Source organism: Chiloscyllium plagiosum, unplaced genomic scaffold (assembly GCF_037043375.1).
Source record: "Chiloscyllium plagiosum isolate Xiang-an unplaced genomic scaffold, Cpla_swu_hap1 HiC_scaffold_20, whole genome shotgun sequence".
In the NCBI taxonomy this organism is placed as follows: Eukaryota; Metazoa; Chordata; class Chondrichthyes; order Orectolobiformes; family Hemiscylliidae; genus Chiloscyllium; species Chiloscyllium plagiosum.
The window spans coordinates 20,154,481-20,177,786 of NW_028270158.1; the positions used below are offsets into that span (position 1 = coordinate 20,154,481).

Genomic DNA, 23,306 nt, shown 5'->3' on the forward strand with positions numbered 1-23,306 from the left:
TTTCTCCCATTGTTGGCTTCAGTGATGCTTTCAAAAGGATACCACAAAATAACACTACAATAAAATAAAAGCCTTTGAAAAGATTATATTAACAGTTTGGAAAATAACAAATGAAACACTATGGATGGGAGGAGGGAGGTGCTGTGGTAAGAGAGGAAGAGAAGGAAATTATAGGCCAGGCTAGTCAGCCTAACTGCTGCAATACAGAAACTGCTCAAATACATTATTCATGAAGTTAAAGCAGGATACTTAGATCATAATGGGATCAGGCAAAATCAACGTTATTCTGTGAAAGAAAAACCATGTTTGACTAATATAGTAGAGATCTTGGAGGACAATGATGGATAACGGGGAACGTATAGATGCGGTAATCTTGGATTTCTAAAAGGCATTTGATGTCGGATCAAAAGTTACTATGCAAGATAAACATAGATATTGTAGGGAATATCTGCAGGCCTAAAGAATGTTACCTACCAGGAAACAGATAGCAGGGATAACGACTGTATATACTCAAGTAATATGGAAAAGTCAACCCCCTATTTTTGGCCAAATAATCTGGAATTTTCCATATATCTCATGTAAAAGGTGACAATAGTTCTTCACAGATAACTGACCAACATTAATGAGTCAGTGTGCCATCTGTCATGTCCTGCTCCACCTTTCCAGTCTGCCAGTTGTTCCACTCGGCTCCCAGTATCCCAGTCCGCTGGATGTTTGTTCTGTACCGGGTTTTCAGAATTGCCATAATTTTCTTTTCTCCTTCATTCATTTGGAGATCAGTTGGGCTAATGATACGGTATGAATTTTGATGGGTAAGAACTTCAGCCCCTCAAAAGTAGTATCCATGTAATAGTCGACCCCCATAAATTTAACCTTAACACAAGGTCAAAAAACATTTAACTATTACTTGAGTACGTACGGTAAGACTTTTTCAGATTGGCAAGTTCCAACCGGTTGAGTTCTATGTGGATCAATGCTGGTACCTCCAATATTTACAATGTACGCCAATGATCTGGATGAAAGGACTGATGGAAGTTAAACTTGCTTATGGCATCAAGATTGGTGGGAAAATAAGTTGACAAAAATGAGGTAAAGTGTCACCGAGAGGATATAGATAAATTTTGCCCATTTGCTTAATCTGCCAGATAAGTATGGTGTGGGAAATACTGTATGAACTTGTCCACTTTGGAATGAAAAACAGAAAAGCAGAATGAATAATCTTATTAAAGCAAAATCCTGAGGGATTTGATTGGATAGATAAGTGAAGGAAGTCTTCTTTGTAGAAGAGTTGAGAGTTAGGGGATATGTTTGAAAAATTAGAGGGTTTCTTTTTAACATGAGTAAGGATTTTTTTGCTGTCTAAGGATTATTCATCTGTTGTTCTCTTTCCCAGAAAGCAGCAGAGGCTAGGTCATTGAATTTGTTCAGGGCTGAGTTAGTTAGATGTTTGGTAGACAAATAAATCAAGGATTATGAGGAGGGAAAACAAAAAAAGTAGAGTTGAGACCACAATGACAGCAACCACTAATTTGTTGTTTATTTGTAAACTGAAAATGTTTTACAGAAGAAGGACTATTTACTGAAATCAGGCAGCAAGGCATTGAATTAAAAATTTCACAGAGGAATGTGAGGTAAAACCTTTCTGGAGAAACTGTAAGGGGATAAAGCAAATATCAAATGGGAGAGCTTTAAAATGAGATGACGACATAGGTAGAGAAAAGGTTGAGATTCTGAAGGGAGATTACAGAGGGTTAGGCAGGAATTTAAAAAGGAGGTCCTTGAGAGTAGTAATATCTGGATTACTCCCGGTGCTCTGAACTAGTGAGGGCAGGAATAGGAGGACAGAGCAGATGAATGCATGGCTGAGGAGCTGGTGTCTGGGAGAAGGATTCACATTTTTGGATCATTGGAATCTCTTTTGGGGTAGAAGTGACCTGCACGAGAAGGTCACTAAATTGGAAAGGGACTAATATACTGGCAGGGAGATTTGCTAGAGTAGCTTGGGAGGATTTAAACTCGTATGCTGGTTGGTGGGGGGGCGGTGGTGTTGATGGTGAGACCCAGAGAGATAGTGAGGAAAGAGATCAATCTGAGACTGGTACAGTTGAGAACAGAAGTGAGTCAAACAGTCAGGGCAGGCACTGACAGCAGAAAACAAGGTAGGACTGATAAATTAAACTGCATTTATTTCAATGCAAGGGGCCTAACAGGGAAGGCAGATGAACTGAGGGCATGGTTAGGAACATGGGACTGGGATATCACAGCAATTACAGAAATATGACTCAGGGATGGACAGGACTGGCAGGTTAATGTTCCAGGATACAAATACTACAGGAAGGATAAAAAGGAAGGCAAGAGAGGAGGGGAGTGTGGCATTTTTGATAAGGGATAGCATTACAGCTGGACTGAGGGAGGATATTCCCGGAAATACATCCAGGGAAGTTATTTCGGTGGAACTGAGAAATAAGAAAGGGATGATCACCTTATTGGGATTGTATTATAGACCCCATAATAGTCAGAGGGAAATTGAGAAACAAATTTGTAAGGAGATCTCAGTTATCTGTAAGAATAATACGATGGTTATGGTAGGGGATTTTAATTTTCCAAACATAGGCTGGGACTGCCATAGTGTTAAGGGTATAGATGGAGAGGAACTTGTTAAGAGTGTACAAGATAATTTTGAGTCAATATGTGGACATACTTACTACAGAAGGTGCAAAACTTGATCTCCTATTGGGAAATAAGGCAGGGCAGGTGACTGAGGTGTTGGTGGGGGAGCACTTTGGGGCCAGCGATCATAATTCTATTAGTTTTTAAATAATGATGGAAAAGGATAGACCAGATCTAAAAGTTGAAGTTCTAAATTGGAGAAAGGCCAATTTTGGCGGTATTAGACACAAACTTTCAAAAGCTGATTGGGGGCAAATGTTCACAGTAAAAGGACAGCTGGAAAATGGGAAGCCTTCAGAAATGAAATAACGAGAGTCCAGAGAAAGTATATTCCTGTTATGGTGAAAGGAAACACTGGTAAGTATAGGGAATGCTGGATGACCAAAGAAATTTGATGGTTAAGAAAAAGAAGGAAGCATTTGTCAGGTATAGACATGATAGATTGAGTGAATCCTTCGAAGAGTATAAATGCAGTAGGAGTATACTTAAGAGGGAAATCAGGAGGGCAAAAAGGGGACATGAGATAGCTTTGGCAAATACAGTTAAGGAGAATCCAAAGGGTTTTTCAAATACATTAAGGACAAAAGCATAACGAGGGAGAGAATATGGCCCCTCCAAGATCAGCAAGGCGGCCTTTGAGTGGAGCCACAGAAAATGGGGGAGATACTGAATGAGTATTTTGCATCAGTATTTACAATGGAAAATGACATGGAAGATATAGAATGTAGGGAAATAGATGGTGACATCTTGAAAAATGTCCATATTACAGAGGAGGAATTGCTGGATGTCTTGAAACGCATAAAAGTGGATAAATCTCCAGGACCTGATCAGGTGTACCCAAGCACTCTGTGGGAAGCTAGGGAAATGATTGCTGGGCCTCTTGCAGAGATAATTGTATCATCAATAGTCACAGGTGAGTTGCCGGAAGACTGGAGGTTGGCTAACATGGTGCCACTGTTTAAGAAAGGTGGTAAGGACAAGCCAGGGAATAATAGACCAGTGAGCCTGACATTGATGGTGGGAAAGTTACTGGAGGGAATCCTGAGGGACAGGATTTACACATAAGTGGAAAGGCAAGGACTGATTATAGATAGTTTGTGCATGGGAAATCATGTCTCACAAACTTGAATGAGTTTTTTGAAGAAATAACAAAGAGGATTGATGAGGGCAGAGCAGTAGATGTGATCTATATGGACTTCAGTAAGGCATTCAACAAGGTTCCCAATGGGAGACTGGTTAGCAAGGTTAGATCTCAAGGAATACAGGAAGAACTAGCCATTTGAATACAGGACTGGCTCAAATGTAGAAGACAGAGGGTGGTGGTGGAGGGTTATTTTTAAGACTGGACGCCTGTGACCAGTGGAGTGCAACAAGGATTGGTGCTGGGTCCTCTACTTTTTGTCATTTATATAAATGATTTGGATATGAGCATAAGAGGTACAGTTAGTAAGTTCGCAGATGACACCAAAATTGGAGGTGTAGTGGACAGCAAAGAAGGCTACCTCTGATTACAATGGGATCTTGATCAGTTGGGCCAATGGGCTGAGAAGTGGCAGATGGTGTTTAATTCAGATAAATGTGAGGTACTGCATTTTGGGAAAGCAAATCTTAGCAGGTCTTATACACTTAATGGTAAGGTTCTGGAGAGTGTTGTTGAACAAAGAGATCTTGGAGTGCAGGTTCATTGCTCCTTGAAAGTGGAGTTGCAGGTAGATAGAATAGTGAAGAGGTGTTTGGCATGCTTTCCTTTATTGGTCAGAGTATTGAGTACAAGAATTGGGGGTCATGTTGCGGCTATACAGGACATTGGTTAGGCCACTGTTGGAATATTGTGTGCAGTTCTGATCTCCTTCCAATCAGAAAAGTGTTGTGAAACTTGAAAAGGTTCAGAAAAGATTTACAAGGATGTTGGCAGGGTTGGAGGATTTGAGCTGTAGGGAGCGGCTGAATAGGTTGGGGCTGTTTTCCCTGGAGCGTTGGAGGCTGAGGAGTGACCTTATAGAGGTTAACAAAATTATGAGGGACATGGATAGGATAAATAGACAAAGTCTTTTCCCTGGAATGGGGGAGTCCAGAACTAGAGGGCATAGGTTGAGGGTGAGTGGGGAAAGATATTAAAGAGACCTAAGGGGCAACTTTTTCACACAGAGGGTGATACGTGTATGGAATGAGCTGCCAGAGGACGTGGTGGAGGCTGGTACAATTACAACATTTAAAAGGCATTTGGATGGGTATATGAACAGGAAGGGTTTAGAGGGATATGGGCCAGGTTGGGATATCTGGTCGGCATGGATGAGTTGGGCTGAAGGGTCTGCTTCCATGCTGTACATCTGTATGACTCTATAACTGCAAGTCAAACGTTGAAATGCAATTATTTTTATAAATGAGAAGTCTCCTGTAAATAAAGGATATTGGATCTTCGGGCTTAAGCAAAATCTTAAATACAAAATCTTAATTCTAAGCTTTTAGAAATTGTTTTGGTGACATGTCAGAGGTGGCTCACTCGCACTAATCTTGCTGTAAGGTAATGGGTCAAGCTTAAATCCAGGCTGATCTTTACCAGCTCTTAATTAGTGTACAAAGAACGATACAGTACAGGAACAGGCCTTTGGCCCTCCAAGCCTGCGCCACTACATTTTGCCCTTCCATACTAAAACTGTCTTTACTTATAGGATCTGTATCCCTCTATTCCCTTCCTATTCACAGATCCATCCAGGTGCTACTTGAAATGTTGCTATTGTGTCTGCTCCCACCTCCTCCTCTGGCAAGGTGTTCCAGGCACTTACCACTGTATGAAAAACTTGCCTTGCACTGCTCTTTTAAACCGCCTCCCCCCCACCCCCAAAACCCCCACCCCGAGCTTTAACCTGTGTTCCCTAGGAATTGACCTTCCACCCTGGGAAAAATCTTCATATTTTCCACTCTACCCATGCCATTCACTATCTTATAAACTTCTATTAGGTCACCCTGCAACCTGCTGCGTTCCAGTGAAAACAAATCTAGTCTATCCAACTTTTCTTCATAGCTAAGATACCCCATACCAGACAACATCCTAGTCAACCTTCTCTGTACCCTCTCCAAAGCATCCACATCCTTCGGGTAGTGTGATGACCAGAACTGTATGCATTCTGGAGGAGGTGGGACTTGTACAAACTGGACGGGTTACATCTGGGCAGGACCAGGACTGACATCCTTGGGGGGATACTTGGTAGAGTGTTTGGGGAGGGTTTAAACTAGTGTGGTGGGGGGTGGGAACCAGAAATAGGGTATAGATGCAGAAATTGAGGCAGAGGTAAAAACCAAGGCAAACATCCCCTGCCTATACTTGCTTAGCAACGCTGCTGACAAGAGCAAGGGAGGTGGTCTGAAATGCATGTGTTTTAATGTGAGAAGTATAACAGTTCCTAATTCATCTACCTTCCCAAGACATTAAGGCAATTACACAGATTTGGCTGAGAGAGGGGCAGAGCTGGAAATGTGTTGCTGGAAAAGCGCAGCAGGTCAGGCAGCATCCAGGGAACAGGAGAATCAACGTTTCGGGCATACGCCCTTCTTCACCGAAACGTCGATTCTCCTGTTCCCTGGATGCTGCCTGACCTGCTGCGCTTTTCCAGCAACACATTTCCAGCTCTGATCTCCAGCATCTGCAGACCTCACTTTCTCCTGAGATGGGGCAGGACTGGCAGCTGAATCTCCCAGGTTTTAAATGTTTCAGGTGTGATAAAAAGGGAGGTAAAGTGGTGGGGGAGTTGCATTACCAGTAAAGGAGTATCTCACACCTTTATGGAGAGAGGATACAGAGGACTTGTGCAGCGAGGCAATACGGGTAGAACTCAGGAATAGGAAAGGTGAAATCACAATGCTGAGGATGCAATACAGGCCTCCCAACAGCCAGTGGCGATAGAGGAGAGAATATGTAGATAGATTTTGGAAAGATGTAAAAATAGCGGGTTGATGTGGTGGGTAATTTTAACTTTCCCGAAAATAACTGTTAAAAATCACAACACCAGGTTATAGTCCAACAGGTTTATTTGGAAGCACTAGCTTTCGGAATGCTGCTCCTTCATCAGGTGGTTGTGGAGTATAAGATCATAGGATAAAGAACTTAAAGCAAAAGTTTACAGTGTGATGTAACTGCAATTATATGTTGAAAAAACCCTGGATTATTTGTGAAGTCTCTCATTTTTTAGAATGACCAAGTTGGTTTCAGTTCTTTCATATGAAAATTGCGGAATTTTTCCAAAGTTACATTCTCAAGTGAACTTTAATAATAGGTGCTATGTCGGCCCAGATAATGCATTTAAAGACGTGAGCTGCCCTGTGTGAGACTGTGCCACAAAGTTCAGATTGATTCTAATCTAAAAAACGGATTTACAGAATCTTACATGGATTCATGAAGTTTTTGACCAAAACAAAATATAATTTTGCAAGTACAAATTCACTCCACAAACTTGGTATGGTGCTGTGGGGTCATCTGTAGTGTCACATGAATAAGGTCCTGGTTGAGGCCATCCCCATGGGTACCAAACTTGGCTATCAGCCTCTGCTTGGCCACTTTGCGTTGTTGCCTGTCCCGAAGTCCATCTTGAAAGATGGTCACCCGAAGGTCTGAGGTTGAATGTCCTGGACCACTGAAGTGTTCTTCAACTGGAAGGGAACACTCCTGTCTATTGATTGTTGTGCAGTGTCCATTCATCCGTTGCTGTAGCCTTTGTTTGGTCTTGCCAATGTTCCATGCTTCAAGGCGTCCTTGCCTGCAGCGTGTAAGATATACAACGTTGGCCGAGTCAAACGAGTACCTGCCGCATACATGTTGGGTGATGTCCCCAAGTGTAATGGTGGTATCAGTATCGACAGTTCTGGGATTTACATATGAAAGAACTGAAACCAATATGATCATTCTAAAATATGAGAGACTTAACATACAATCCAGATCTTTTTCAATATATAATTTCAGTTACATCACATTGTAAACTTTTGCTATAAATTCTGTGTCTTCCGATCTTATCATCCACAACCACCCTGATGAAGGAGCAGCACTCCGAAAGCTAGTGCTTCTCAATGAACCTGTTGGATTATAACCTGGTGATTTTTAATTTTGTACATTCCAGTCCAACACCAGCGCCTCCATATCATATATTGAGTGGGGCTTGGTTGAAGCAAAATTTGCAAGGTCCATTCAGGAGGGATTCTCGACCTAATATGTAAACAGTCCAACCAGGGAACGGGGTTATACTGGACCTGGATTTGGGAAATGAGCTCAACCAGGTTTCAGTGAGGGAGCATTTCAGGAGTCGTGACCATAACACCATGAGTTTTAAGATACTCATGGATAGGAATAGCAGCAGTGCTTAGGTGAGGGTGATAATTGGGGTGGGGAGATGAACTTCAACAATATTAGGCAGGAAGTGGAAAATTTTGATTGAAGGCGGCTGTTTGGGGGTAAATCTACATTGGACATGTGGGAGTATTTCAAATGTTGTAGTCCATCTGGCTCTGGTGGTTTATCTGCCTTCAGACCTCTCGGCTGCCCCAGCATATTCTCCTTAGTGACAGACACTGCCTCTCGAAGTTGTAGTATACTGCTGGTGTCTTCCACTGTGAAGACTGTTGGAAAGTATCTAGTCTGTTTCTTGTTATGCAAAAAGCTGTAAAGAATGAAAATCCTTACCAGAATAAAAAAAATAGACCCAGAATCCAGAACAGCTTTTTAAAGGGAAATAGATATCTATTTCAAAAAGAAAAGTATTTAAGGATACATGAAAAACAGCAAAGTAAGGGATCTGTGAGACTAACTTTTTTCCTGAGTTAGCAAAAATGGGATTTCCTTCTGTCAACTGAAGTCCAGAAATGCAATTGTAATTTAGATATCACTGAAAAAAACTTGGAAAAAGGCTTAGGCTAAGGCAAGGCAAAACACTTCCCTACAAATTAATGTGGCAACATTAGAGGTGAATTCTTTGCAGACCTATACCTCTGCCTCTAGAGATTGGTTATAGACCATGCATAGGATGAAGTTTGGATCCTCGCAGTCAAGTATAGTACTGGAGAGTATCAAACACAAAGGGAAATTAATTGTGCTCAGACAGCATTTTCAAAATCTTCTGAAAATATTATACTGAAATAAGATGTTTAACAGAGGTGAATTAATGTATCTAATTACAGGAGATTACCAGCAAAACCAGACAGTGGTGAGGAAGAGTTTCTGAAGAGCTGCCGTTCAAATGAGAGTGAGCTTGAGTCTCTCCCTTGCTTGTATACGACTGTGGAAGCTGATACATGGGGCAACATCAAGGAGCTTATCAAAATTATCAAAGAGAAAATCATTGAGGAACAGAGAAAGACAGTCTGGATCGACCAGGATCAACTCTAGGATTTCACGGACTGTAACCAGGATTTAAACCAATAATAAATCCCCTGCCACGCATGAACTTACAAACAGTAAGCCAGTCCTGCAGGAGAGATACTGAGAATGCTTTTTATGACCAACGGATGCTGATTCTTACATAGTGAGGTAGTTTTGTTTAAAAATGTGCTGTCCTAAGCATTCATTTTTCAGTCAAAAAAGTTTGCATTTTTAAAGAAAATGAATGCCACAATGAAAATACTTTCCTTGTTATAGTGCCTTAACAAAGAATACTTGAGATGTGGATGGAGGTGGCTGCATCATTAATGAGGAAGAATGCTACCTAGAGAGAATTCTCTTTCTAAATCCTTGCAGTGTAACTTATGCGATTGCATGCTCCAGTTTAAAGCCAAGAACCTCCAAAAGACGAGAGAGAAATAAAAAAGTTTGAGCAACAAGACCTTGGTACTCAGGTACTGCACACTCATCCACTGGCTCATCCATCTATGTTTCTACTAAGAGACTTGAGGAATTATATCAGAGCACAACGTTCCACTCTAAAGATGAGTAGAGGAGAGTGGGGAGCTGTGGGGAGCCATTTATGCATTTCTGTTGGATCAAGGTTCCACGACCTCCAGGAAGAGATTGTATTCTGGAGTACCTTGACTTCCAAATATAAAACAACATGGCATTCAAACGGGATGTATTCCTCTATGCATGAGCTGTCAGAGCAAGACATGTTTGTCTTTGTACAAACATACAGGTTTACAATTTAACTCTACAAAATACATGGAGAGAATTTCCTCAGTGGGTTTTTTTTAAATAAAAGAGGGGAACTAAAGAAGTCAAGGAAGGAAAGATATTTGAAAAGTTATCAGTTAGAATTTCCATATGGTCAAGTGGGGGATATCAACTAGGAGACAGTGAGGTCTGCAGATGCTGGAGATCAGAGTTGAGATTGTGTTGCTGGAAAAACACAGCTGGTCAGGCAGCATCCAAGGAGCAGGGAAATCAGCATTTCAGGGCTCTGGCCGGAAACGTTGATTTTCCTGCTCCTTGGATGCTGCCTGACCTGCTGTGCTTTTCCAGCAACACACACTCAACTCAAGTGGGGGATATACCATCATAAGATTGCAGATGGTACTGGAGTACAATTTTTTGTTGCTGATGGCCCACATCACATCATGGATGCCCAGTCTTGATCAGTTTGAAATCCATTCCATTTAACAAAATCATAATACCACAAAACAAGATGGAGGATATTCTCAATGCAAAGGCAGGACTTGGTTTCCACAAGGACTATGCAGTGGTCACTCCCACCAATATGTCATTGATAGATGCATCTGTAGGTGGCAACTTGGTAAGGTTGAGATCAAGTATGTCTCACTCTTGTTGGTTACCTCAACCACCTACCACAGAGTCTAGCAGCAGTGTCCTTTTGGACTTGACCAGCTTGATCAGTGGTGCTGCTGCTGAGCCTTAATTGGTGGTGGATGTTAAAATCCCCAGAGTAAAGTTTGCACCCTTGTCACACTCCATGCTTCCTCAAAAGTGTTATTCAATGTGGAAGAGTACTGATTAATCAGCTGAAGGAAGACAATATGTAGTAAGTGACAGGAGGTTTCCTTACCCACAATTGACCTTAAGCCATGAGACCTCATGGGGTCCAGAGTCAATGCTGAGGACTCCTGGGGCAGCTGCCTCCTGCCTGTACACCACTGTGTCATCACCTGTGCTCGGTCTGTCCTGCCTGTGGGAGAGGATATTATAGGGATGGTGATAGGGGTATCTGGTACATAGACACCCTTACTATGTCAGGTTGTTTCATTAGTCTGAGAGACAGCTCTCCAATTTTGACACTAGCCCTTGGATGTTAGTAAGGAGGACTATGCAGGGTCAACAGGGTTGTTTCTGCTGTTGTTTTCCAGTGCCTAGGTTGCTGTCAGATGGTCCATCCAGTTTCATTTCTTCGCTGCCTCTACTTCATCCATCCCTTTCCATTGCCCACAAACTCAAACTCCTCCAAAGATTCCTATCCTTCAGTAGTGCTGAACCTGCATCTAACTCCTCTTTCTCCTTTTGTCCTCTTCAAGCTCTATTTGTCCTTTATTCCATTTCTATTAAACTGCTGAACACCCAACTTTTGTTTCTCGTTCCCATGCTATGATATTATAATTGTTCTTCGAGTCCTCCCACTTCCTCCAGACCAAAGGCGTAGCCATAGGCACCCACATGGGCCCCAGCTATGCCTGTCTCTGCTGGCTACTTAGAACAGTCCATCTTCTGTAGTTACACCACTCCCCACCTCTTCCTCTGCAACATTGATGACTGCATCGGTGCCACCTCGTGCTATTGCGAGGAAGTTGAGCAGTTCATCAACTTTACACACACATTCCACCCCGACCTTAAATTCACCTGGACCATCTCTGACACCTCCCTCCCCTTCCTGGACCTCTTCATCTCCATTAATGATGACCAACTTGATACTGACATTTTTTACAAACCCACCAACTCGCACATCTACCTGGATTACACCTCTTCTCACCCTACCACCTGCAAAAAATACCACATCCCGCACCTCCGCCCTCAAACCTCACTCCTCCAACCGTAACAAGGACAGAACTCCCTGGTGCTCACTTTCCACTCTACCAATCTTCGCATTAACCATATCCACCGACATTTCTGCCACCTCAAAACGGACCCAATCACCAGAGATATATTTCCCTCCCCACCCCTTTCTGCTTTCCGCAAAGACCGTTCCCTCCATGACTACCTGGTCAGGTCCATGCCCCCCCCCCCCCCCCCAACAAACCACCCTCCCATCCTGGCATGCAAAACCTGCGCCCACACTTCCTCCCTCACTACCATCCAAGGCCCCAAAGGAGCCTTCCACATCCAAAGTTTCACCTGCACATCCACCAATGTTATTTATTGTATACATTGCTCCCAATGCGGTCTCCTCTACATTGGGGAGACTGGACACCTCCTCGCAGAGTGCTTCAGGGAACATCTCTGGGACACCCGCACCAATCAACCCCACCGCTCCGTGGCCCAACATTTCAACTCCACCAACCAACTCTGCTGAGGACATGGAGGTCCTGGGCCGCCTCAACTGCCGCTCCCTCACCACCCTGGAGGAAGAACGCCTCATCTTCCACCTCTGAACACACCAATCCCAGGACATCAATGTGGACTTCACCAGTTTCCTTATTTCCCCTCTCCCCACCTTACCTCAGTTCTAACCTTCCAGCTCAGCACTGTCCTCATGTCCTGTCCCACCTGTCAATCTCCCTTCCCACCTATCCGCTCCACCCTCCTCTCTGACCTATCACCTCCATCCCCACCCCCATTCACCTATTGTACTCTTTGCTACCTTCTCCCCAGCCCCACCCCACCCCACCCATTTATCTCTCCACGCTGGAGGCTCCCTGCCTCCATTCCTGATGAAAGGCTCTTGCCCGAAATGTCGATTTCCCTGCTCCTCGGATACTGCCTGACCTGCTGTGCCTTTCTAGCACTACTCTGATCTAAACTCTCTAATATTCATGCTAACATACTATTCCAATCACGTGGGCTCTTATCCTAATAAGTAGCCTTATACATTAAATGCCTTTTAAAAATCCAAAATGTATTAAGTCTACTAGTTTCCCTTTATCTATCCTACTGGCTACATCTTCAAAAAATTTTGTAAATTTGTCAGACATAATTTCCCTTTTATGAAGTCATGTTGACTTTGCTTGATTATATTATGCATTTCTAAATGCTCTTCTTTTAGACCCTTTATAATAGACTCCAACATTTTCTCCATGACGGATATTAAGCTAATTGGCCTATAGTTACTGATTTTCTGTTTGTCTCCCTGCTTTAATAAAGGTATTGCATTCACAATTTTCCAATCTTCTCGGACTTTTCCAGAATTTATGGATTCTTGAGTGAACGTTACCTATTATCCATACTATAATAAAGTAAAATATAAACAAATGGTGCTGGAAACACTCCACGTTAGGAGTGGTTAACTATTCAAGTTGATGAACTTTTGTCAGTGTCTTGAGTTGAATTTTCTTTAATATAAACCTACCATCCGTTCTCAACAGATGCTTCTTGACCAGCTTTATGTCAGAGTTAGAGATATACAGCATGGAAACAGACTTAAGTCCAATTTGTCCATGCCAGATATCTTAAATTAATCTAGTCTTATTTGCCAGTATTTGGCCCATATCCCTCTAAACCCTATTCATGTATCCACTCAGATGCCTTTTAAAATGATGTAATTGTTCCAGCCTCCATCACCACCTCTGTCAGCTGATTCCATACATGCACCACCATCTGTGGAAAAAGTTGCCCCTTAGGTCCCTTTTAGGTCCCTCTCATCTTAAACTTATGCCCTCCAGTTTTGGATTCCCCTATCCTGGGGGAATATAATAGTAATATGCCTTAAAACCCTCTTTCAGCCATACAAAGACTGACATTGAAATAGTATATTGTCTGGGATAATTTTGTATATTGTGTATCAAAAATGTTCTTGATTCCTGATACTTGTTATCCTCAATTTACAGTATTAGATATTTGGTAATTTTGAAAACTGTAGAGAATGTTTGATCATTCTATGGAATTCAGAATGAAGAATGTGAAACTTGTGAAATAGTTGACCACATTGGAAAGGTGGTTTTTATTCCTGTCTTCACTGAAATGGAATTTTATTCTACAGTGAAGTCCTGCTATTCTTGTTTTCACCATTTGCAATTCATTTGTACATGCAAAAAAAAAATCTATACCATATTGTCCAATGTCAATTGCAGGTCCAATGTTTACTGGTTAGTTTCTTAAAAAAAAAGAAAATATCAGCCACAGTAAAAACACCTGAATGTAAGTAAAAGATATTGAAGTGTCTGTGACTACTGTTTCTGTTAACTATCATGTGCACACTTCATGTTTTTTGCTTTGTTGCTTACTGAAGTTTTTGTATATTTGATCATTGTCACGGCCTCAAGGATAAATATGATTATTTTAAAATTTTATTTAACCACCTTTTCCAATAGAATATTGTTTATTTCCTTTAATCTTCTCTGTGATGTATATATTTAAACTTTTTAATAGTTGGAACATATCCAGTTAGTTAGCATTATAAAATATGTTTGTAATTTGCAAGATTTTCCAAGAATGTAACCCCTGCAAAAAGGGACTTTACTGTACACTCAAGTCAATGAAAAGTCATCAGATTCCTATTGCTCAACATTTTCCTCGAGTGAAGTATACTGAATCCTCCATTGTCCCTAATGTATGATACTAGTGGTTCTGAGATTTGTTTAATTAACTTATGAATATGCAAAATGAACAGATGGAGTATGATATAAAAACAGTGCAATAATGACAAATAATCTGAATGTGCATGTGGAGAAGTGTTGCCTGCTCCTGGTAACTACTCAGCAGACCTTTGTTTTAGTAAACTGAATGTAATTGCGGCTGGTGTCGCAACTGCACATGACACTATTAGTCACTGCCCTTTATCACTATTAAAATTGGATTGCATTCCATCAGACAAGAAATAGATGAAGGTCCTTTCTTTGTAAAAGTTTCTGAGGATCCCTGAATGACATTTGGGATTTGATGCCTTATTCCACACTGCCAAGATAATTAGATTCAGTAACTGTATTTAATGATAACACCCTTCTTTTTGAAAACTGCCACTGTAATTCAGTGTAAGCCTATTTATAACCAACTGACTATAGCTCCCTCTGATTCAGCATAGTTATCCAATCTGCTACAAGATAGTGTGTTTACCACATCATAGCATCCTAAACTACTTCAGCATGAGCTCAGTTTTACTCCAGCTTCCCACAAATATGTGGCCAAAACAAAGGACGTAGAAAGATTGATGGCAATCCATGATTTGCTTCTGATTTGACTAAATCCAATGATACTGAGGAATTCAACTCTGCACCAGTGGATTGGATTAATGATTGATACAAACTTGAGAAGAAATCCATACTGGGGTGCCTTCATCAAAAATCCTTTGAGGACTGCAGCAGCATTATTGCACTACAATCCCAAGTGATGAGGAGGTCACCATCAAGTCATCTCATTTGAAAATGAATCTGAATGAGGCATATTTATTAGTTTTCTACCTTTCCCCATTGTTTCTTCTGTAGCATGATTGGAAACCCTTCAAAATATGAATGTATATAAGGAGCACACAGATGCATAAAATTTTGTAGCATTCTATTTGATTAGTATGGATTGTTGGATGAATACATTAAAATAAAACATTTGATATGAGAGGTGTTTCTGTAAACATTTAAACAATTCTATTGATAGAGTTTGTGTCTTTGCTAATCAAACATGAATAGTAGCTTCCTGGCGTTGGCCTCCTAAGGTCTAGTTTTCCCCATGTAACAGGTGCAAGTCTGAACTTGTATGAGGTATGACTTTGTAGCCTTTTCCAGTCCTGCAGCCCTTCAGACTGTCTGCATTCCTCCAGTAATGGTCTCTTGAACATTTCCAATTTCACTTATCAACTGCAGCATAACACTTTTTAAGCTGCATGGACCCTGTGTTCTGGAACTCCCTTCCCAACATTCCCCACATATCTTACTTAAAGATGCTCCCTTGCAACTTTATGTCCAAACATGTAGTCAACCATCCGGGTGATATCTCCAAAAGCAAACACTTGATGCTGCAAACACTCAGCAATTCTGGCAGCATCTGGAGTAGAGGGAAACAACATTAATAGTTCATATTGTGATCTTTAAGCAGAAATGGGAAAAAAAGTATTGGAAACAGAATAGTTTGTAAATTGTGGAAATGGAGAAGCTTGGAAAAAGAACAAACAGAAGGATTTGTGATGGATAGGAGACAATGAAATGACAAAAATTTTGATGGGGCTGAACTGGAAATAATCGTAAAGAAATAAAAGATGGGTCTGGAGGAGTCTGATTGGTAGAATAGTTGCTGTCCAAAAACAAAAATGAGAAAAAGGCAATGTGGAAAGGAAAAGAAACAAAGCAGGGTAGCAGAGATTCCAGTGTGAAGTTGTTGAACTCAAATATTGATTAAAGGAAGCTGTACATTAGTTAATCAACAGATGCCTCAAGTTTACCATGAGATTCGTGGGAACACTGTTGCAGGCCAAAGACAGAAATTACAGCATGAGAGCAAGATGGTGAATTAAAATAGCAAGTCACAGGAATCTTTGGTCATGCATTTGACCGAAGGGAAGCATTCCACAAAGCAGTCACTTATTTTAATTTAGTTTTCTACATATAGGAGAGATCACAGTATGAGCAGTGAACATTGTGTATTTCTTTCAATTTAGTGTACAAAGCATGGCTTTATCCAAAAGGAATGTTTAGAACCTAGCAACGTGAGAGGAGAAGTAAAATGATAAGTGTTACATCTCCTGCATTTGTATTGACAAATGCAATGGGAAGGGTTCAGGGTACTGGGGAGAAAGTGAAGTCTGCAGATGCTGGAGATCAGAGCTGAAATGTGTTGCTGGAACAGTGCAGCAGGTCAGGCAGCATCCAGGGAACAGGAGAATCGACGTTTCGGGCATAAGCCCTTCTTCAGGAAGGGCTTATGCCCGAAATGTCGATTCTCCTGTTCCCTGGATGCTGCCTGACCTGCTGCGCTGTTCCAGCAACACATTTCAGTTCAGGGTATTGGGGGGTAAGTGAATGGACGAGGTTGTTGCAGAGGTAACAGACCCTTTAGATTGCTGATAATGGAGCGAAAACATAATTGAAGATGGCAAAAAATGGTGCAATTTCAATACAGAGGTAGGTTAGAGCAGACAGTGAGGACAAGTGGAATCTTACCATAGTTCTAACAGGGAATTAAAGAGCCAAGAGCAGAAATATGGGAAAATGGATTGGACATAGTCAATGGCCCTGTCAACTTGGAGTGTGAATTCTTAAATAGAGGAGAAATGTGGAAATTATATCACAACAGATGAAATGAAGAAATTGGGAGAATTAGTGAAATCCTGATAGGATAAGAAATGAGGAAATGCAGTTGAGGAAGCTGTCTGTGTGTGGTTGTGGCGGGGCGGGGGGGAGGGGGGGGCTGTTGGGGGGGATCACTGAATTAATGAACACTGACATACAATATTACAACATACATTTAAGTTAGGAGGAGAACACCACTTGGGCCCTTCAATTACTCAATTCAATAAGACCATGACTAATATGGATAAAGTTAAAAATCACAACACCAAGTTATAGTTCAACAGGTTTATTTGGAGGCGTTAGCTTTCAAAGCGCTGCTTCTTCACCTGATGAAGAAGCAGTGCTTTGAAAGCCAGTGCCTCCAAATAAACCTCCTATTGGACAATAACCTGGTGTTGTGATTTTTAACTTTGTCCACCCCAGTCCAACACCATTCCTCCAAATCATGACTAATATGGTTGGTCCTGTGAAAACTTTTCATCTCCTGCTCAAGGCCACTTTCTACCTAAGCCCTAAAGAATTTGCAGGCTGTCATTCTCAAAAGTGAGAGAAAGCATTGCAAGCAGAATTCCATAGACCCACGGGTCTCTGAAAAATTATTCTGATCTGTCTTAAACTAGTGACTCCTTAGTTTTACATTGTGACCCTTCATTTCAGATTTTCCCACAACAGATAACAGCTTTTTCACATGCATCCTGTTAAAATTTTTCAGGATCTGCTGTTTCACCATCACCATCTAAACTCCAGTGGATACAAGCCTTCCAACTCTTTTTCATAAAAATCCCACCTGTTCCAGTTGTTAGTCTAGTAAATGTTCTCTGAACTGCTTCAAACGTGTTTACATTCTTCCTTAAATAAAGGAGATCAGTGTTGTATACAGAACTCCAGGTATTGTCTCACCAATGCCTATATAAGTGAAGCATAATCTCCCTACTTCTGTATTCAATTCTCCTCCCAATTTCTATAAGCTTTCCCAATTACTTGATGTACCTGCATACAAACCTTTTATGATTCATTCACTACAGGGATCTGGGTGCCCTATCTCAGAGTTCTAATCTCTCAATATTTAGCTAATGCCTCTCTCATTCTTTATCAAAATGATCAACTTCACATTTTCCCACATTATACTCCATTGTCACAACTTTATTCACTTACTTGACTCATATCCTTTTGTAACCCCTTCTATATTCTCATCACAGTTTACTTTCCTACTTAGCTTTGTCATCAGCAAAGTTTAACCATACCTATAGCCCCTTCATCCGAGTCACTTAAATAAATTGTAAAAAAAATTTAAGCATCAGCACTGAATTCTATGGCACACCACATATTACATCTTACCAACCAGAAAATAACCCAATTATGCCTATTCTCTTTATCTGTTGGCTAGCCAATCTTCTATCCATGTCAATGTTATCCCTAAATCTTGATGTTTTATTTTCTACAAAAATCTTTGATGAAGCACCTTATCGGAGTACAGTACATCCACTATTTCCCTTTTTTTCACAACATGTAACTTCCGAAAGAAGTTCAATTAGTTAAACACAACCTCTTCATATATAACAGTACTGAATCTGCCTAATTACCTGTTTTGTTTTTTTTAATTGCCCCAATAAAACAATAACTTCAAAATATCATTGGTATGATGGCTGTTAAGCTAATTGGTCTGTAACTGTAGTGTTTTTGAATAAAAAGGAGTTCTATTTTGCTATTTTTAAAGCTAAAAGGAACTTTCCCTAAATTTAGTGAATTTGGAAATTTAAAACCTCAATTACCTCCCGAACCACTTCTTTCAAAACCAAAGGACGAAGTCCTTTGTGATCCAGGGAATTGACAGCCCATACCCTCCAACAATCTGCTCAGTACATCTTCCCTGAATTATAATTAGAGCTCCTCCCTCCTATTTCCCAAATTATAATGGCTTCAGGGATATTTATTAGTATCCTTTGTTGTGAAGTCTAACGCAATCATTTCCTTGTTTTCCATTATTAATTCTCTAGATTCATTTTCTACAGGGTCAATGCTCCACTATTTTTTATCGTAAATATAAAGAAACTTAATTGTTTTCATCTTTCTAGCTTTCTTGCACACCTGACATCACTCTTGCAGAAAGATACACTTTCTTTAGTTTGGCACAACCTTTAGCTTTTCTAGTAAATAGTAGATGTGCCCTCCACTTGGAACTTCTGTCTCTTGGATGTAACTATTTTGTGATTTCTAGAAAATCCCCTGAAATGTCTAACGCATCTATATTGAGCTATTGCTGAACCTAATTTGCCAATTTATTTTAGTTAGCTCTGCTTTGATGGCCTCATAATTGCCCTTATTTAATTTTAAAATACTAGTCTTGCACCTAATCTTTTCCTCTTCAAGTTAAAGCAAAATTCAGACAGATTATTCATTTTTGGTAACTGGGGGACATTTTCACTATGAAATCATTAGTTTTACTTTGTTGCAAAATACCAGGTGTAACATAACCAACTCTCTGGTTGGTTCAGAACGTGCTGTTCTAATAACCTATACTGAAAACATTTTTAACTCCCTTTCCAGGCTGCTTTGTCCATCTGATTATGCAAGCCTGTGTACTTAATCTCTGTACCTTTCTGACAAACTCCCACTATTTCCTTTCTTCTTACACCGACTTATGTGGTAACTATTGGTGTACCTGTATACCACTCCCACAAGTGAATTCTTGCCATTATCATTTCTCATCATTACCATTTCTACATCCTGGTACCCTGAACTTAGGTATTGTTCCCTCCCACTTTGATAATTTTTAAGCCCTTCCAAAAGGCCATGTACCCTGTAAATATTTGGGCCACAATCTATGTCCTAATTCTGCAGTCAAGTTGGTGTAATTGCGATCTGATTATATTGACTGATTTCTAACTACTATCAGTTCAAATGCTTTTTCTAATGCTATGTGCATTTAAATATAGAATCTATAATGTTGTCTTTTAGACTATTCTTGTAACCTCTGATGATTGACTCTTGTTTATATTTTATTCATTCCCATCATAGTTGGTTTTCCATTTAAAACCTCTCTTTTCCCTCATTTCCGATTTACTACAACTTCCCAAATTTGATCTATTGTCCCAACTATTTAGTTTACCACTATTTCTACATCCCTAGTTTTGCAGCTCACTAGAACACAAACCCTAGCACAGTTCAGATTGAGACAGTCCCAAAGGTACAGCTCCCACTTTCTCCAATACTGATGCTAGTGCTTCATGAACCAGAACATAACTTTGAGCAAATTAATTATTTTCCAAGCTTATTTGTCTGATGTCAATTTGCACATGGCTCCACCTTTGAATTTTGCTTAACTTGGTGCCTCGCTCCTTTTTCAGAATACGCTGAAGCTCTTTCCTTGTTCTACCAGTGTCTTCAGTACCTACATGATGTTTGGATCCTCCCACTCTTACTCTAGGTTCCTCTCCAGTCCTGAGCAGATATAACACTGGACAGACAACACAGCCTTCTGGACTCTTGCTCTTTGTAGAGAACAGTGTCTATCGCCCTCTACATACCATCCCCTATAACCCATTCCTTTTGCTCTCCCTACTTGAGGACTTGCTGTACCATGATGTCATGTTCACTTAGCTCTTCTGCTCTGCTCTCACCTACTGTCATCCAAACAAGCTGAAAGAACATTAAATCTGTTGAACAATTGTGAAGGGCCCATTTTTAAAAGATATACTAATTAAGTGTAGACTACTTGCTCATTGCGCTAAACATAAAAAAAAATTAGTTTCTTGGTTATGTAACCTGTAGAAACCATACAAACAGTGGCGAGGACTGAAGGTTGTGCCCTTATTGTTGCAAGATGTGGTATTGAATCAACAGACTTCAACCTTGTGTAACAAAACTTTGTCCGAAGAACTGTGAATTGCTTCCTGGAGTAAAGTATCCAAATGATGTTCCCTCTCCCTGATATGACCTAGTGTCTGTAGTTCAGAAACCAGCTCAAAGTCTGAGCTGAAACACTTACTGCAGGCAGTCGGTCACATTTGCGCTGGACATCCATGAACATTTGTGTCCATGAACTCCCACATTCAATGTGAATGTTTCACTTGGAAAGTTGTTGTTCTACTTGTACTAGAAAAGCTGGTCAAAGAATGTGACTAATTCTGGAATAAGTCTTCAGGGTTACAGCCACAATGTTATTGTAGCCCATAACATTTTCATCTATGCAGTGGTATTATGTTGAGTGAATCAAATTAGCTGAAGGATGAGTGCTGAGGAAGAGTCATGGGACCCAAAACATTAACTCTGATTTCTCTTTACAGATGCTGCCAGACCTGCTGAGTTTTTCTAGCAGCTTTGATTTTGTTTAATCTGTTCTTTTCATTTTACCACAACTATCCCCAAGTCTACAAGTCACTTCTGGTTCACCAGTCAAAATTGATTAAAGAACAAAAGTAGAAATAAAAGAAAAATCAGTGAAAGTTCTAACAATTGCTAGTTGCAGCTGCAACAGGTATATTAGTGAGAATGAGGTCAGGTAACTGGTTCACAGTTTTTTGTGGGGTGGGGAGGATATTGCAAAACTGTAAAATTTTCAATTTGAAAGAAAGGAAATTCAGTTCTCGATGGATTGACATCACTATGAGAACAGTGCTGTGGTAATTTTCTGCATCACATCGAGCCCTGTAAACAGTGATAGCACTGTGCTGATGTGCAGTAATGTTGACAAAGGAAATGAAGGAGCAAATCCATTGGAACAGAATTTATTGCAATTCCTTCAATGACCTGAATGTCAATTCAAGGTCAGTAGCAAAGGCAACCAAGCAGTTTATATTCCATCTCCAGTCATTGCATAGATTTATTTTGATCACTTGTGGATGAGGGAGAAGAATTTTTCAGACAACTAGACAATGGCACTCTCAACACATGGCTGAACTCTGGGCTTCTGCAGTTTGTGACTGGAGTACAATTTCCACAGAACATTCACAATCTCCAGGGATTTCTTTGCTAATCTTCTACTCACTGAAGTTAGGCCAGGAAATTGTGGCAGCTTGTTGCTACAATTCAAGATAATTGTCCATTATTAACAAAGTCTAACGACTGTTCTTTAAGATTAAGAAACGGATAATATCTGAAGACCTATAAATGCAGGAAAATTTAGTATCAACAAGAGAACTAGGAGCTGGACATTCAGCCCCGTGTGTCTCAGATCATGACAGATTTGTGCCTCAACTCCATTTATCCATCTTTTTCTCCCTCTCCCGTGATATGTTTTATGTTAACATTAAAAAAAACTATGGATCTAAATCTTAAATGCTTCAGTAAGATCAATTTGCAAAGCATTCCCAATAGACCTTTCAGGTCAAGAATTCCAAATTTGATTTGATTTGTGAAAACTGTTGCTAGATTTCATTCCTGTTTGAGCGGACTCTAATGTTAATGGTGAAAGCCCTTGTTCAGAGAAAAAGTTAGACACTGAGAAGGGCACTATCATTTTAAAATCATGAAAAATAGCTAAAGTATCAAATGTAGAGAAACCTGTCTCTAAAGTCTCAGGATCACTAATAAATATTTACAGCTAATGACAAATTAATAAAGGCTGCAAGTGATCAGGCTTTCAAAAAGACAGACTGATTTCTTTTTAATCTTTGTTCATGGCTGGACTGACATTTATTGCCTATCCTTTATATTTCCTTGAACTGAATGGCTTACTAGACATTTGGACAATTAAAGTGGATCTGGAGTCAAGACCAGGGAAGGGTGGCAGATTTTTTTTGGAAGGACATTAGTGAACCAGACAGATATTTTCCACAAGCAAAAAATGATACATGGTTGCCATTAGACCAGCTTTTAATTCCAGATTTTAAAAAAAATTCTAACATCACCATCTGCCATGATCTTGAATCCTTGTCCCCCAGAATATTCATCTGGGACTCTACATTGCTAGGCTATTGACATTAACACTATGCCACCACTTCTCCATTAATAGGATGGAGGATATTGATACAATGATAGCCTTCAAGTAAATGTTTATTCCACCTGGAGGGAAGCAAGACTGGCAGTATCTATTTCCTAACCGCAGAAGAGCCATAGTTAAGTCCCACATCATAAGCATGACAGATAACGTGATAAATGTTGTGTTATGATCATCATACAGTGACATACCCATGATGTCATCACTATTATAGCATGTGACCTGAGGGTTTATCCATCTTACGTAATATCATTTACTGGAAGTATGTTGCTTTGTGTACTTTATGATTTAATATTAGCCCACACGCTGTGCCTGTACATAATAATTACCTGTAATGAATCTGTTGAATTCTTCAATATCACAATATCTCCAGTTTCATATGTTTACCTGATGTATTGCTACATCAGGT

At 40.3% G+C, this 23,306-nt stretch overlaps 1 protein-coding gene across 3 annotated transcripts in view; it reads left to right on the plus strand.

Moving 5' to 3' along the window:
* card11 (caspase recruitment domain family, member 11) overlaps nucleotides 1-23,306 on the plus strand; it is a 278,081-nt gene that overhangs the window by 234,798 nt on the left and 19,977 nt on the right. For 2 of the 3 annotated variants that reach the window (XM_043711897.2, XM_043711898.2), the window contains one exon: nucleotides 8,836-9,996. The exons of the other annotated variant lie outside the window; for it this stretch is intronic. In XM_043711897.2, the coding sequence (XP_043567832.1) occupies nucleotides 8,836-9,043 (208 nt within the window). In that variant the 3' untranslated portion in view covers nucleotides 9,044-9,996. Of the gene's footprint in view, nucleotides 1-8,835; nucleotides 9,997-23,306 lie in introns of those variants that run through there. 3 annotated transcript variants of the gene reach the window in all.